The sequence below is a fragment of the Suricata suricatta genome, chromosome X, assembly GCF_006229205.1.
Source record: "Suricata suricatta isolate VVHF042 chromosome X, meerkat_22Aug2017_6uvM2_HiC, whole genome shotgun sequence".
Lineage (NCBI taxonomy): Eukaryota > Metazoa > Chordata > Mammalia > Carnivora > Herpestidae > Suricata > Suricata suricatta.
This window is the reverse complement of record NC_043717.1, coordinates 34275200-34291401: the sequence shown is the minus strand read 5'-3', so window position 1 is coordinate 34291401 and position 16202 is coordinate 34275200. Positions and strand designations below refer to the sequence as shown.

Genomic DNA, 16202 nt, shown 5'->3' with positions numbered 1-16202 from the left:
GATCTATGTAAGAGCACAATTTGAATATGATCCAGCCAAGGATGACCTCATCCCCTGCAAAGAAGCTGGCATTCGATTCAGAGTTGGCGACATTATCCAGATTATTAGTAAGGATGATCACAACTGGTGGCAGGGTAAACTGGAAAACTCCAAAAATGGAACCGCAGGTCTCATTCCTTCTCCTGAACTTCAGGAATGGTATGTTTTTGTGGTTTGGTTTGGTTGGGTTGGGTCGTATAATAAAAATGGAGCCTCGACCGTCTGCTTTTCAACTTTATATTGTTTTATTGGGTCAAAACTGTTTGCTCTACTAGCCAAACAAAACTCAGGTTAGTCATCTAAGAATTCTATCTATTTTTTAATGTTTGTTTATTTTTAAGAGAAAGAGACAGAGATAGCATGAGCATGAGCAAGGGAGGGACAGAGAGAGAAGGAGACACACAATCCATCACAGGCTCCAGGCTCTACACTGTCAGCACAGAGCCTGACATGGGGTTCGAACTCTCAAGCCATGAAATCATGATCTCAAAGCCAGATGCCCAGTGCCACCCAGGTGCCCCAGTCATCCAAGAATTCTAAGTCCTCCACATCTAGTAAGTTCCTGCTTACAAGAGCCAGATCTTTGTTTTACATAAATGTAGGAGAGGAAGGTCTAGAGGGAGGTTGCGTAGCTAGCCTCGGGTCACACGGGTCCCGGTCACATTGTGGTCACTTAGCCGAGCCCCCCACCTCCCACATGCTGCTTGCATCCTTTCAGATCTGCATTTTGGGTTTTGTTTTAAAACAAACCCTTCCTCACCCCTCCGCATGCTCGCTCATTCCACTCCCCCACTAGCAAAAAACTGAGAGGCCATGATTCAGTGCTGTTCAGGGTATTTGAAGGTAAAATGGGTTACACTGTTAGAAAAAGGCAACTTCGTTTGAAAAAAGCTTCATTCTTTACCTCACCACGTCTTTAAAAACACATTTTGTAAGGAAGTTTAAGCTGTGAACACAGGTTAAGGTCAGACACCTTTTCAACACCATCTTTAACTGACAGCAAAGAAGTCACGAAGTACTATATATTTTGGTAAGATCTATTTCTGCTGTTGTTACAATTTGCTTACTTGAACTCTGTTTTGAAAGACACTGGAGATTTTACCTTTGTCAGAACTTTGACAATATATGAGAAATCTAGCGATGAGACGGCTTCATATCTGACTTTTGTTTCACGCGGCCAGAAATACAGCATCCATTCGCCATGGGGGCAAGTTCATCCCAAAATACTTGAACCTAGCTAAAAAAACCAGGGGCATTGAGTCCACAGATGTTGATCATTGTTTTCTCGCCCATTTTTCTCACGAGTTAAAGGGATTTTCTGATTGAATTTCCTTTTCGTGATTGCCTCTGCCAGCTATCCTGGTCTCCAAAAATATTCTTACGTTTAGAATGTCAGAGCTGATAAGAACTTCAGATGCCGTCATCTTACACGAGGACTCGTAGGCCCGGGCAGAGGAAGTAGCAGCCTTCCATGTGGCATTGCCTTTCTGTCGGATCTTTAAGAAATAGCTTAAGCATTAGCAGGACGAAAGTGATTTCTAAGCCATTTTGATGATGATGTTGTTATGTGATTAGTGATATTTACATTTTACAAAATGTGGGGTTTTTTTTAAAATTTATTTTGAGAGTGTGCGCCCGTGCACATGCATACACGAGCAGGGGAAGGGCAGGAGAGAGGGAGACAGAATCCCAAGCAGGCTCCGAGCTGTCAGCACAGAGCCCAACGTGGGGCTCAAACTCACAAACTGGGAGATGATGACCTGAGCCAAAATTAAAGAGTCAGACGCTTAACCAGCTGAGCCACCCAGGCGCCTCACAAAATGTTTTCTTGAATGCTGCCATATATTATGAGCATTTGTTGACAAGAATTCCGGAGATTCTAGACCTCCTCTCCCTGGTCAGATCATTTGTAGAAATCCTGTTTCCCTGATACCCAGAGCTTCAAGTCCTCTGTAGGACTCCTGAGAAATGGCAATGGGAAAAGCAGATTTGCTCCCTGTTCCTGGGAGTGGGGGGCTAGGTTATTTGAATCAGCCCTCCTGCTGGAAAAAAAAATGAAAAGTGCTGCAGAAAACATGTTTCTGAAAATTACCTTAAAAGCAGTAAGTAGCCAAAAAGGTACTGGGGAACTCAGTGACCAGTATTTGTATGAAAGCCATTAATTGGACTAATAAAAATTAGAGCACCAAATGGGCCCATTTTGCCAACAGGATACATCTATTATTGAAAACTCTGCCAGAGAACTAAGGCTAAGAGCTAAGGCCTGTACAAGTAGGGGACTCAGTCAGGGGACCCCGTTGTTAGGACTACAGAGGCTATGCGCTCAGGTTAAGAGCAGACAGATAAGTGTGCCCTTACTGCCTTTCCACAGCTGGGGACTGTAGACAAGGCTACCTTGTCACTGAGCAGAGCAAAAGACACAAATAAAAGGAAAACCAAGTTCCCCTGAAAAAGTGGCCACTGGTGCACTTTGAGTAGCTTTGTACCCAGGTACACAGAGCCTGGGTCCGCTAGGGGAATTCAGCCTTACACGTGATTTGAGGCTTCTCCTTTACTACTGCTGCTTCCATGTATCTGCAGCAAACACAAAGAAAGTCTCTGAAGGAGAAGACTTTATCCTTGGCCTCATCCTAGAGCTCTTCCTTGCCCCCACATAAACTTTTACCAAGGCAGTGAGCAACAAGTCAAAAACAAAAAAACAAACCACAGGCATACAAGGAAACCAGACCTGCCTGACAGACCAAATAGAGAAATGACAGACACAAACCCACACTATATATCCGAATTAGGAGACAAGATGGGTTTTTTTAAGTTTTTTTTTTTTTAAAGAGGGCGGGGGAGGGGCAGAGAGAGAGTGAGAGAGCAAGAATCCCAAGCAGGCTCTGCACTGTCAGCACAGAGCCCAACACAGGGCTCAAACTCACGAACTGTGAGATCATGACCTGAGCAGAAACCAAGAGCCAGATGCTTAACCCACTGAGCCACCCAGGTGCCCCAGGAGACAAGGTTTTTAAACAACTGTGCATGTATTTTTAAATCAATAATCTTGAAAAATATCTTCAGAGACCGGGAAAACTGTTTAATGTCATGGCAGATTTGAAAAACCATCAAAAAGGAACTTCCAAGAAGAAAAAAGACAGTAACAAAACCTCAGTGGCCACACGCCTATCAGAAGGGTAAAATGTCTTCAAGTTTTCATCAATAGATAAATGGACGAACAAGGGGTGGTGTAGCCATACAACGGGATGCTATTAAGCAGTAAAAAAGAAACAAACTTTTGATACAACAATATGAATGAGCCTCAAGTCCAGGCAAAGAAAGAGAGAGAGAAGATACTGTATGATTCTATTTATATAAAATTCTAGAAAATGCAAAACTAACCTGTAGTGATCCAGAGCATCTCTGGGGGTCCAGAGGAAAGAGAGAACGATTACAGAGGGTCATGAGGAAATCTCGGAGATGAAGAAGACGTCTGTGGTCTGGATGGTAACGATGGTTTCATGAGATGTCTGCGTATGTCAAAACTAATGAAATTGTACACTGTAAGTATGTTTGGTGTATTATGAAAAAAAACTCAATGAAGTTGCAACAACTATAGAGGGAGAAAAGGATCCTAGCAAGGCTAGTGAGGATGAGGCCCACTGGCCAACAGGTGCCTTGATACCTGGGGCATATATTAGAGGTAGAGGATGGCATTCCTCAGCACAGAGAAAGAGCAGAGCCCCTTGCTGGAAAACCAACTTGATAGAACATCAGTGGGCACGCAGTGTTAGTGAGAAAGATTTGAAACAACACTACCAGCCACACCCAGAATCTTTGTTCCCATGTTTTCCTACCAAGGAACTTTTTTCATATCCTGTAGGGGAGAGATTGGGTGTTTTTGGACCCAGATGCCTTGCCTTATTTATCCTTGTTAAATCTCATCTTGCTTAACAAGGCACATCAGTGAAGCCCTTAGAAACATTTTGAGTCCCCAAATGTGTCATCCCTCCCCTTGCCTCCTAGACCTTCACCCAAGTCAGCAGTAAAATGTGAAGTGTGTGTTTGAAACTTCCCTCCAGGTTGACCTAAATCCTAATATGGTTTTCCTGCACTTACTGAGCTAAAGGAAAGAGCATTCATTTCCTGAGCGACTTGTGATTAGAAGTTTCATTCTCTCGTTAAGTCACACAGAGTCACAGCACAAACTTTTACTGTGAACTTTTTACTTTTAGTCTTTAAGCTTTAAAGCATTGATTAGAAGATACTCAATACATACTACCATAAGCTTCGCAGGGTCAGGATTTTGTCTCTTTTAGCTTGCTATAAACTCCTCAGTTCTCTTTATGCTTTCAAACATCCTGTGCCTTACAGAAGCTATAGTCGTGGCCATGGCACATGTCGGCTTGTACTGGCATACTCCCCAAAGCAAAGGCTTCCTCAGCCGCCTCTGTGTGCCACGTAGGTAATACATAGAGAATGGCTTCGATGCTGTTGCTGAGAGTTCACAGTATTTCCCAGTAAATGTCCTTCTCCCAGGGCACCTGGGCAGCCCAGTCGGTTAAGCGTCCAACATCGGTTCAAGTCATGATCTCACGGTTCATGAGTTCAAGCCCCATGTCAGGCATCTTGCTGATACTACGGAGCCTGCTTAGGATGCTGTCTCCCTCTCTACCCTTTCCCCACTCGGGTGCACACTCTCTCTCAAAAATAAATATTTTTTTAAGGAAATGTCCTTCTCCTAGCCAAAAATAAAGAAATAAAAATAAAACCCTCAAGGAACAAGAGAGAATAAGACACATGGAGGAGTCTTTTCAAGAAGATAGCGCAGCTCCCCATTCATGTCATGATGCTGGCGAGACCCTGGTAGCAAAGTTCACACAAGATGATTCAAGAACACTACAGGCCAGACTCCCTCATGAACATAGATGTAAAAGTCCTCAGCACAGTGTTACCAAACTGAATCCAGCAACACAGCAATTAGGATAATGCATCTCGACCCTGTGGACTCTGTACTGGGAATGCACAGCTGGTTCAACATTTGAAAACCAGTCAAGCTGACTGACCATATTAACAGACTAAAGAAAATCCACATGGTCATATCCGTAGATGCAGAAAAAGCATTTGGTAAAATTTAACATCCAGTCATGATTAAAACTCTCACAAACTGAATTGAAGGAAACGTCCTTAACCTGATGAAGAGCATCTACAATAATCCTACTGCAAACCTACAGTATTAGAAAGGAAAAAACGTATTGCAGCTAATACGATTCTTTGTGTAGAACTTGAAAGGAATCTATAGAAAAACCATGACAATTAATATGCAAGGTCAGCAATATGGTAAAAAAGCAAGATACAAAAATCAATTTATTTCTATTTACCAGCAACAGAGAAAATAATTTTTTACATGCCATATATAACATGCCATGCATCACCTTAATACTAGAAAGTGTTCTTGCTAAAGAACAGAAGTTAAATTTGATCACACCTCTAGATCTAATTACCTATTTGCAGGAAATGCAAAAGAGAGGGACTTAGTGAAGACACCACAGGGATGAAATCCAAAAAATCTAGACTTGGAAACTACAGGACAAACTACCAGTTTCTGGAACAAATAAATTGCAAGACAGAAAAGGAGAAAAGGGACGTGTAGATTTAGAAGGAATTTAAGAATATTTAAGGAGGAAATGATACAAACTTGGATATGTTTCACAATAATCTCAGGGTGGATACCTTGTAAATAAAACCAGCCAGGAGTTCATAAATATTAAAGCTGGGTTGTAAGTATTCGGGGTTCATTCTTCTGTACTCTTGTGTATATTTGAAAATTTTTTAAATTACAAAATTTTTTAATGTTTGTTTATTTGGAAAGAGAGAGCATGAGGAGGGGACGGACAGAGAGGAGGGAGACACAGAATCCGAAGCAGGCTCCAGACTGTGAGCTGTCAGCACAGAGCCGGACGTGGGACTTGAACTCATGAGCCATGAGGTGAAGTTGGACGCTTAACTGACAGCCATCCAGGCACCCCGATCTTTTTTTTTTTTTAATCAGCAACCTAGGAACAAATCTAAAAAAGATATTCAAGATACAGGATGAATTATAACATTTGTTGAGACATTAAAGAATTATTTTAAGATTATTTATTTTGAGAGAGAGAGAGCGCGCGCGCACGCACAAGCAAGTGAGGGGCAGAGAGAAGGAGAGGTAGAATCCCAAGTAGGCTCTGTGCCATCAGCACAGATCCTGATGCGGGGGCTCAAACCCACGAACCATGAAATCATGATCTGAGCTGAAATCAAGAGTCGGACACTTAACCGACTGAGCCACCCAGATGCCCCAAGACATTCAAGAATTCTTAAACAAATGGAGAGACAAACTTTGTTCAAGGACTAGAAGACTCAGTGTTGTAATGATTTCTATTCCTCCCAGATCAATTCATCGATTCCATGCAATCTCAAGCATTCTGAAATTGGCAAGCTAATTTTAAAAGTTTCATGGAAATGCACAGAATCAGGAATAGCCAAGATATTCTTCTAGAAGAATAAGGAGGCCTTACTGCATCTGATACCAACACTTATAAAACTGTAGTCATTAAGATGATAAGGTCAGGGCATAGAGATGCTCAAATGGACCCAATTGAAGAGAATTCCAAAAGCATTCCCACACATAGTCACTAGTGAGGAATGGATAGTTTTTTCTATAAGGCATGCTGGAACATTTGCATATCCATTAGGTAAAAAGACAAGAAAGAAATCGGGCTCCTCATTTTACACCATACACAAAAATCAGCTCAAGTGTATTAAAGGCCAAAATATGAAAAACAAAATGATAAACCTTTGAGAAAGTAATATTGAAAAATATCTTCAGGGACAAGGAAGGGTCAAAATACTTTCCATGAAGGAAAATATGGCTAAATTTGACTAAAGTGAATCTAAGTTCTATTCATCATAAGATACCATAGGAAGAGTAAACAGGAAAGTCACAAAATGGACGAAGGTATCTGCAACACATATAACTAACAGAGGTGTAATATCCAGACCATATAAAGAATTCCTACAAATCAATGAGAAAAAGACAACTAGAAAGAAAAATGGTCAAAAGACTTACATACGTTACAGAAGAGGAAATCCAGTACCCAATAAACATGAAAAAGTGCTCGATCTCAATAATCTGTGACATGCACACTCAAAGCACAGCATTAGCGCATTATTTTGCCTGCTGTGGTGGCTAAAATTAAATACTGATAATACAAACTGTTGACAAGGAAGTAGATAGAACAGTAGGAGCTCTCACTGCTGGTGGGAGCGTAAATCAGTACAACCTCATTGGAAAATCACTTGTCATTCTGAGGGTGATTTTGGATTTTTTTTTTGATATTTTAAGTAAATCTATACACCCAACATGGGGCTCAAACTCACAACCCCGAGATCAAGAGTCACACACTCCACCGACTGAGCCAACCAGGCCTCCCTGGCTTTTTCTTATATGTGGCTCACTTGGAGACCCCTGGTTGGTCCAAAAGCAAAATCATTAAGCAAAACCACCTGTGGCAATATCATGAAGGGCAAATATTTGCTTAGACTAAACCTAAGAGAGCAACTTTTTAACAACATTTGTGCTGAACACTATAATCACAAGGAACAAAATGAAATTTTGATTATAATTCTTCTTTGAAGTTTATTTTGAGAGAGAGAATGTGTGAGCAGGGGAGGGGCAAAGAGAGAGAATCCCAAGCAGGCTCCGCACTGTCAGCATGGAGCCCAGCACAGGGCTCAAGCCCACAAACTGTGAGATCATGACGAAATCAAGAGTCAGGCGCTGACCCAACTGGGCCACCCAGGTGCCCTCTGAATGTAATTCTGTGGATTTAATTAGTGTTTTCTTCTTAGGCTAGAATCACTATGTAGTAATAGTACCATTTACTAAACATCTACTGTGCCTACCACTGTGCTGGAGACATATTTACATTTTTTGTTCTAATCCTTTACAACAGCCATCTAAGAGGCTAAGAAACTTGCCAATAGAATGTACTGCTCAAGAGCCTGGGCTCTGGTACCAGACCGTTCTCACTCTCCCACTGACTAAGCTTTGTTATCCCGGGCAAATCACTTAACCTCTCAACCCTTCGATCCCCTCATCTGTAAAGGGGTGGCCCAGTTTCATGTGTTAGGTTAAATGAGTTGATACATGCAAATTTCCTAGAAAAGCACCTGACACTAAACTGATAAAAGGTAATGAGTGATGGAGCCAAGATTCCAACCAGACCTGCCTCAACTCAAAATCCCATGCTCGTTCCACTGGATGTCACGGCCATGTGTTTAGGTTGCTCATGTGTGTTATCAGTGTATGCTCAAGGAATGTGATGTCATTTTATTAGAAACCTCTGTTTTGTTTTGTTTTTTAAGACAGATGGGGAAGGGACAGAGAGGGGGGGAGGGAGAGAGTCCCAGACTCTACACTCAGCAGGGAGCCTGATGCAGGGCTTGATCTTGCAAACCATTCAGATCATGACCTGAGCTGAAACCAAGAGCTGGATACCCAACCAACTGAGCCACCCAGGCACCCCAAGCCTGTGTTTTTAAAACCTGTCTATGAAATTGTGAAAGCCAAAAAACAACCTTTATCTTGAAACGTTTATGAGCAGTGGGGCACTTGAGTGGTTTAGTCACTTAAATGTCCAACTTTGGTTCAGGTCATGATCTCACAGTTCATGAGTTCGAGCCCCACATCGGGCTGTCAATGCAGAGCCTTGTTCAGATACTCTGTTTTCTCTTTCTCTCAAAAATAAACATTAAAAAAATTTTTTTTAAGTTTGTGAGCAATATGTCCATGCAGGTTTGTATAAAGTCTTCAAAGGGATGATTTTTCTTTTATCAACTTGAAACTTTACGGTATTTTTTTTTTCCCTGTCTGTGTGCTAGGCGAGTCGCTTGCATTGCCATGGAGAAAACCAAACAGGAGCAGCAGGCCAGCTGTACCTGGTTCGGCAAGAAAAAGAAGCAGTACAAAGACAAATACTTGGCAAAGCACAATGCAGGTAGGGAAAAGTGCGACTGTTACTGAGCCGGTTAGATCTCACTTCAGGCTTCAGAGCTCTCTGCACCAAAATTCCACCAGTTGAGGTCTCCGTCAGCTTTGCACAACTTTAAGAAAGCCCTGCCTGCAATTACTTTGTTGGTTATTTGCCAGATATCTTACAGAGCTCTACTTTATAGGAAGAAACTGCTATTTGGTAATAGTATCCTCAGGAACTAAAAGAAGCCAGTACATTAAGTCCTCCCCTGAGAAATGAGAGCTCGGAGTGTTTGCCGAGTCACTGGGATTCTTGCCTCCTTGCTGAGCTAGATCTTGAGCAAATACCCTCCCTCCTGGCTCCTCTCTGGCCCTTGGACATGCCCCTCTGGCAAAGATATGCTCTTACCAGAGCCGTGCTGCGGACGGCCCGGTGGTTGGGTGGAAAGAGCACAGATGCTGTTGGACCCTAACTCAGTTTGGTCAGTCTCTGTGACTAGCTTCTTGCCCCACAGTTATTCCCTGCCTCCTAAAAGGCCAAAGGGATTATCTTGGCCTTCCCTTCACGCTGTCTCTATTAATATTTGCATTCAACCTAAGTCAAAACATTCCCTTGCTTGCTAAACACTGAAATGAATTAAAAAAAACAAAAACAAAAACCATGGCCTGTCATTGCCGTAGAATTCCCAGAAGCCTCACAGAACATAAGTTAAACTTAAAAAAAAGTGCACGATGATATACAAGAGTAAGATTTACTTATTTTCAATACCTTCCTAATAAGACTCCTTTTATAAGGAACTTGTTCTGAGGCGTTGCAAGCCCCAATGTAGGCATTAGATTAGTTCCCAAGGTTTCAGAAATAACTCCAAAAAAAAAAATCAAATGCAGTTATGCATACGTGATTGGACAGTATAAGGTTTTGGCCAAATATGAAACACATTTCTGTGTGTAGAATGTTATAACATGTTGTTAGCATCCACCAGGAAAAATTTTTTGCAAACTCTGAATTGTTCATTTCATAATCAGTAAAAGTAAGCATTTTGGAACACTACCTAATGTGGAAGGGATGTGAATGGCCACATGGGTTCATTTCAAATGATTCTGTTAAATGGGGACTCATTCCTTCCACACTGGCCACATCGTACTCCACTTTTAATTCCAATAAAATATATCATTTCTGATTATTTACCATGCTGGAGCACTAGTCCCAATAATGGCTTTTTTTGTTCTATGAAGGGAAGAAATATTTAAAGCAAATTAAACATAACTTAGCGACTATTGATCGTCAGTGCACCAGTAGTACTATTTGAAGAAGTTAAGCTGTACTATCAGCAGAATGTCATTTAACATAAAATATCAGTGGTTAAGGCCAAGTCCTCTTTATTTCTGTCACCTTCTTTTTCTTAAGATTTTTTTAGGTTTATTTATTTATTTTGAAATAGAGAGCAAGGGAGGGGCAGAGAGAGAGAGGGAAAGAGAGAGAATCCCAAGCAGGGTCCACACCAGCAGCGCTGAGCCCAACATGGGACTTGAACTCATGAACCTTAAGATCATGACCTGAGCTGAAACCAAGAATTGGATGCCTAATCGACTGAGCCTCCTAGGTGCCCTTATGTGTGTGTGTGTGTACACACACACACACACACACACACACACACAACCTTGTCATTTTTATAATTTTAAATGATGTATATAGATCTAGATAGCATTATAATTTGAATTTTAAAAAGCAAAGAAATGGCTAATTAAAGTTGTTAATTGATCACAAGCTTTATACTGTACTAATGGAAGACATGTAGACGTAAGTATTCAATATGCCAACATTCTTTAATTTAGCTGAGGGAAAATAACAAGCCCCTGGATTGAAAAACTAGAATCTGTAAATTCTGACAAAGAATCCATTGAATCGTTCACTTGAGGATTTTGTTAGAATCAGCACCCAATCTGGTAGCCAGTGGTTTTTTTGTTTGTTTTTATTTATTCTGAGAGAGAGCGTGAGTAGGGAGGGACAGAGAGAAAGACTCCCAAGCAGGCTCTGCACTGTCAATGCAGAGTCCAACGCAAGGCTCAAAGCCACGATCCATGATTTCATGAATGGAGCCGAAATCGAGAGTCAGACATTTGGGGCACCTGGGTGGCTCGCTTGGGCATCATGAACTTGTGTTTCATGAGTTTGAGCCCCTCATCGAGCTCTGTGAGGGCAGCTCAGAGCCTGGAGCCTGCTTCACATTCTGTGCCTCTCCCCTGCTCTTGCTCGCGCTCTCTCTCTCTCAGATAGATAAAGACTTAAAAAAAGTTTTTTTTAAAAAGGGTTGGACATTTAACTGACTGAGCCACTCAGGCACCCCTTCCACAGTTCACTTTTTCCATCCTTCAACCATGAGTATGACTGATCTCCCACTGTCCCTGCTCTGTCCGATTTCATGGCAGGCGGTGTTCAGTGTCCACAGACACACTCGTAGGCCCACAGGCAACCTGAATGAGCATGCCTGTGTGACCGTGCAGCTTTGGCAAATCCCTTGGCTCCTGGGGACCCGGAAATGAGGGAATTGGGTCAGTCAGTGAAGGATAGCCTTTCTAAATCTGAAATTCAGGGGCTCTCTGGTTCTTTCCTCACTGGGCCTGACGAGAAGGCAAGAGCCTCATAGGGATGGACTACAGTGGCTTTTTCTCTGTCATCTTTGGACATTACAACCTCCCGTGCAAAACCACAGACATACGTTCTTGTCAATTTAGAACTAAGGGAAATTTAGAACTTCCCCTAATCTTTTGTTCCCTTAAGCATTTTTCTCAGCAGTGGTCTTCTGGGCCTCAGAGCTTCTGCGTCATGCTCACAATCCCTTCTATGTGTCAGTATTTGTCACTGAGTTTGGGACCGTCTTCTTATGCCCTTTGACGGAAAGTCTGAATTTCTTATGAGGTCCTTGTAGAGCCACTCAGGTGTCCTGGTAGAACTTGTGTTTAGGCGTATTTGGAATTGTCTAGTCAGAATGTTCTTGCTGGGATCCCCACCCCCACCCCCTGCCCCAAATCACCCCCTCATGATCTCCCCTGTGGGTTTTTCTGCTCCGGAGAAGACGTCCAGGCTTTTTTCGTGGACTTTCTGAAGTGTGCTGTCTAGCAAGGCCTTTCTGCTGCCGCCTCTTCAGGTTTCTTCCCCTTCACCGAGCAACCCTTCCATTTAGTCCATTACAAAGTCAAGAAGAACTGTTTACTTAGTGGTTATCTTTACTTGACAAGAGATAAAACTGGGGAAAGGAAAGTCAAGTATTTTATCAGCTATTCTGCCTTTAGCCCTGATGAAAGGCCACCCTAATATGTAGCATCGCCTATATAAGAATTGATGTGAAAAAGAGAAAGAAATAACCGTTGAAATCTCGTACAGCAGATGCTTTGACAAGTTTGAAACATATTCTTTAATGCCAAGAACTAGCCAAATGGGCTCACGAGCCACAAATCAAACTATATTTCTGAAGGATTTCTCAGGCTTTTTCAAAAATTGATTGTAAAATACAGCTGGTGGGGGGGGGGTCTTCCCATAGTCCTCAGTGAATTCAAATAAGGGTCATATATATGTCTTGTTTCCTGCTTCAAATCTTTGAGAATTCAGCATATGTTGATGGCAAGATCCAGACCTTCTCATCAAATTCTGCACTTGTTTACATGTGTAATCAAAAGAAAGATGGGAACTTTGTCAGTATCTAGAACCGATGGCAAGGACGATACTAGCGTTAATCTCTAGGACCCATCATCCCTCTGCTCTATTCTTGCCTGGCCCAGGCCCACGCACCCAAACGCGTTAGGTGCCCGGCCCAGTGCTACCAGCCCACGAGGTCTTTTCTAATCGGAAGTTTTTGCAGTATATGATTATGCTTGCAGTTTTTCCAAATGAGACCAGGAATCGATGCTACAGGCTTATTTATGGGAAAGATTCAACTAGAAAATACTTACCTACACACATAAAAGGGGTGTGAATATCGAGTAGCTTACCAGGAAATCAGGGTAATAGGAGCAAACTATGTCAGACAGTATTTCTGAAGCCTTGGGAATAGATTTGATTATGGTATGTGTAGTGTTTTCAGCAAATAACATTTTCTGCAATGCATAAAAGATTTTTAGCCACATAAATTTGATGCAAAAAGCATTGTCAGGCTGCTATAGTACATACTCTTGAGGCACTGAGATTCCTCAGCCCTAGGACTTCCAAAATCAGTTTAATGATCAAGTTATTAATGTAAGCTTGAGGAGAAAAAAGTCTTTATTAATGCGGTTTTTTTTTAACTATTAGGGCCCTAACAATGGTATTTCAATATCCTGAGATACTGTATTTACATACATACACATAAACCCAGAGGGTTCCTACAATACCATTCATAGGTCTGTTTAAATTCTGCCTCAGGCAAATAAGTAGTTGAATAGTTTTTAAAAACTATGACTTTTTTCTCTTTGATACAGAGAACTCTTAAGGCAACAAAAAGTGGCCCATCATCTCACTGCCCTTTTTTTTTTTTTAATAAAAGTAATAGGCACTTGTGATGAGAAGTTGCAAGCAGTACAGGGAGGTACAAAAAAGAGCAAAAGGCTTCCACATGTACACACCCCGAAGATGTCTTGTACTTATTCTTAGACAAGATTTCCATGCATGTGCTAGTATAGAAAACCCACTGGCTTTTATATAAGGATATTATTGAATTTTTATTAAAATGAGTTTGTTTCTTAATGTGATTTATTTGCCTCGTGTTTAGAATATTGCATGGTAAAGTTTCTTTTGTGCATATTATACTTTTATTTTACTAATATATTAAAAGCCATATTTCAATGACCCCTGTACATTTTTCATGCTGTCTTACTCCCAATGGCCTCTGTGCATGTAAGTAACCTGTTGAGTGACTATGCCTCTTTGTTTTTGACGGTTTCTTTTCATTAAGTCCTTTTTTTTAAATCCACAAACAACATAAAACTTTCAAGAAGTTCAGTCTTTAAGTGTTCTTATATTCTTTGTATGTCTTATTTCTAAATATCCTCTTTTATTGTTTCTCAATCCTGTGACCATGTGGTGATTTCATTTAGACCAGAGCAACCTCTTCATGCTACTCACGTATGGTTAAGATGTTGACATGTAACATACCTGTTCATTTGTCTGTGCTGTCGATTGTTCATATCTAACTCATTCTTACGTGTGTTGTTAAAAAATGACCAGTCTTGAGAGTGTAGGATTGCAGTTAGGACTCTGTGGAAGGAAAGGGATGCGATGCCATCAGAAAGCCTGTGCCATCATCATCTTGCTCTTTTGTGAGATGCTTATTTTTCTGTATTAAAATATATCCGGCTGTTGATGTACCTCTTTCATAAGCATACTTTTTCTTGATGGAAATCACTCCGAGGGCAGTGGGTATAAAAAGCAATGCCGTAAGCACTCCTGCTTTTATTTTTGCAACCCTGACACTCCGTCACCACTGCAGCATGACTAGCCAGCTCCAGCACGCACAGAACCTCGTGTTTGTTTTCATCTGGGAGTCTGCCATTCTAGAGAGCATTTCTGGGTGTTTAGCTGTTGTCAGAGAATTAAAGACGTTGGGTCACCCTTTTTGGAATCAAGCTATCAAAAGCAAACAAATGCACAGATACCCATTAACATGCACTAACCCTTATTTTAACACATTGTTTTTCTTTTCTTTTCTTTTTCTTTTTTTTTTTTTTTTTAGTAGTTTGGGAATGACACTTTTGTTCGTTTGTTTGTTTCTGATCTGTTGCATTCCAGAGTATCCTATTTTGCATTTTAAAGTTCTTTGCTACTGGGAAGATCACAGATGTTAAGGACTGAGCTGAGAGCCAAAAGTATTTAGCCGCATTGTTTCACGGAGCAGAAGCTTCTCTTAGTGACTGACTAAAGCATCCCCAGACCCCTTTACCCTACCATGGAATCAATTTTGTTGAATTTATTTCAACCCCTCTGAAATCTAGAACTTATTCAGTATTCTTTAAAAAAGAAATTTCAGTGTGTGCCTGACAACACTGCAGTATTACCACACAGAAAAGCATGACAGGAAACAGAGACTCATGATTTTGGCCTTCTTGTGAGAATTTTCCAATGTGTGTGAGAATCAGACTACCTTGAACTTAAGCAGGAATAGTCATCCTCTCGTGAAAGTTTTGGTAACAGTTCTGTTAAGAGGCAGGTTCCCAATAAATAAGTACTTCTTCTCAGTCTGTAATGATTAGAGAACTCCCCTTTTGCAAAGGTTTCCAAGCTCAGACTCCGCTTCATTATTCTTTCCACCCCGTCCATCCTGACTGACCATACACGGGCTGACAAAGTTTGGGGCCCAGGGAAGCATGTTCCCCCATTTACATACCCAAGACTCTCCCATGAATGGAGAGCTGGCTTACAGTAAAACTTGTGAGATGCTCATTTCAAAAGCTTGTGAAATCATCCTTACAGAACTTGACTTTGAAAGAATCTTAGCATGCTACCTTTGGCACCTCTGTTGAAAGAATCATGAAGTTAAAGACCAGCTGTCCATGCATCTCTCATCCATCCCTAGAAATAATCTAGTGGCCTCTTTCTTGGTTAACTTTAGTTGCATTCATGCTATATTCATGTTGGTCAATGTCTGCAGACTTTTTCTTTTTAGTATTGCTGATTTCTTAGAATTGCAAAAATATGAACAGCATGTGGTTTTGAATGAATCTGTACGACTTGGTGGATACTGCATGACAAGATATGCAGTATCTCTTAGAAATGGACTTTTATGCATGTGCTCAGCGTATCTTTGGATGCCCCTGGTTCTAAAGTGCATTTTCATGGGCTTAAAAATGAAATTTTCTCCCAAAAGGTTATAGGACTACAATTACTTCTAAGCTCAGACCATAAGTTGGACTCCTATTTTTTTTAAGACACAGTTTTACTATAACTTTAGTTCTGCCAGTGAAATCATAATTGATGTGCATGAAATACTCCTGTAGATTTACCTTTCTTCTAAATCTTTGCATTGTAGTGTTCGATCAATTAGATCTCGTTACATATGAAGAAGTAGTAAAACTGCCAGCATTCAAAAGGAAAACACTAGTCTTATTAGGTAAGTCTGACTGTACAAGGAACTTCTTAGTCTCATCTTAAACACATTTTGCAAATGTTACGAACAATTGTCAATTTCACCTTTTTTTTTTT

The 16202-nt window shown here is 41.0% G+C and overlaps 1 protein-coding gene across 4 annotated transcripts in view; it reads left to right on the top strand.

The window, feature by feature from the left end:
- Window positions 1-16202, top strand: part of CASK (calcium/calmodulin dependent serine protein kinase) — a 362608-nt gene that overhangs the window by 332540 nt on the left and 13866 nt on the right. For 2 of the 4 annotated variants that reach the window (XM_029929409.1, XM_029929406.1), the window contains 3 exons: window positions 168-198; window positions 8941-9056; window positions 16030-16110. In XM_029929409.1, the coding sequence (XP_029785269.1) occupies window positions 168-198; window positions 8941-9056; window positions 16030-16110 (228 nt within the window). The remainder of the gene's footprint in view (window positions 1-167; window positions 199-8940; window positions 9057-16029; window positions 16111-16202) is intronic. The other 2 variants (XM_029929408.1, XM_029929407.1) reach the window with 1 other exon arrangement.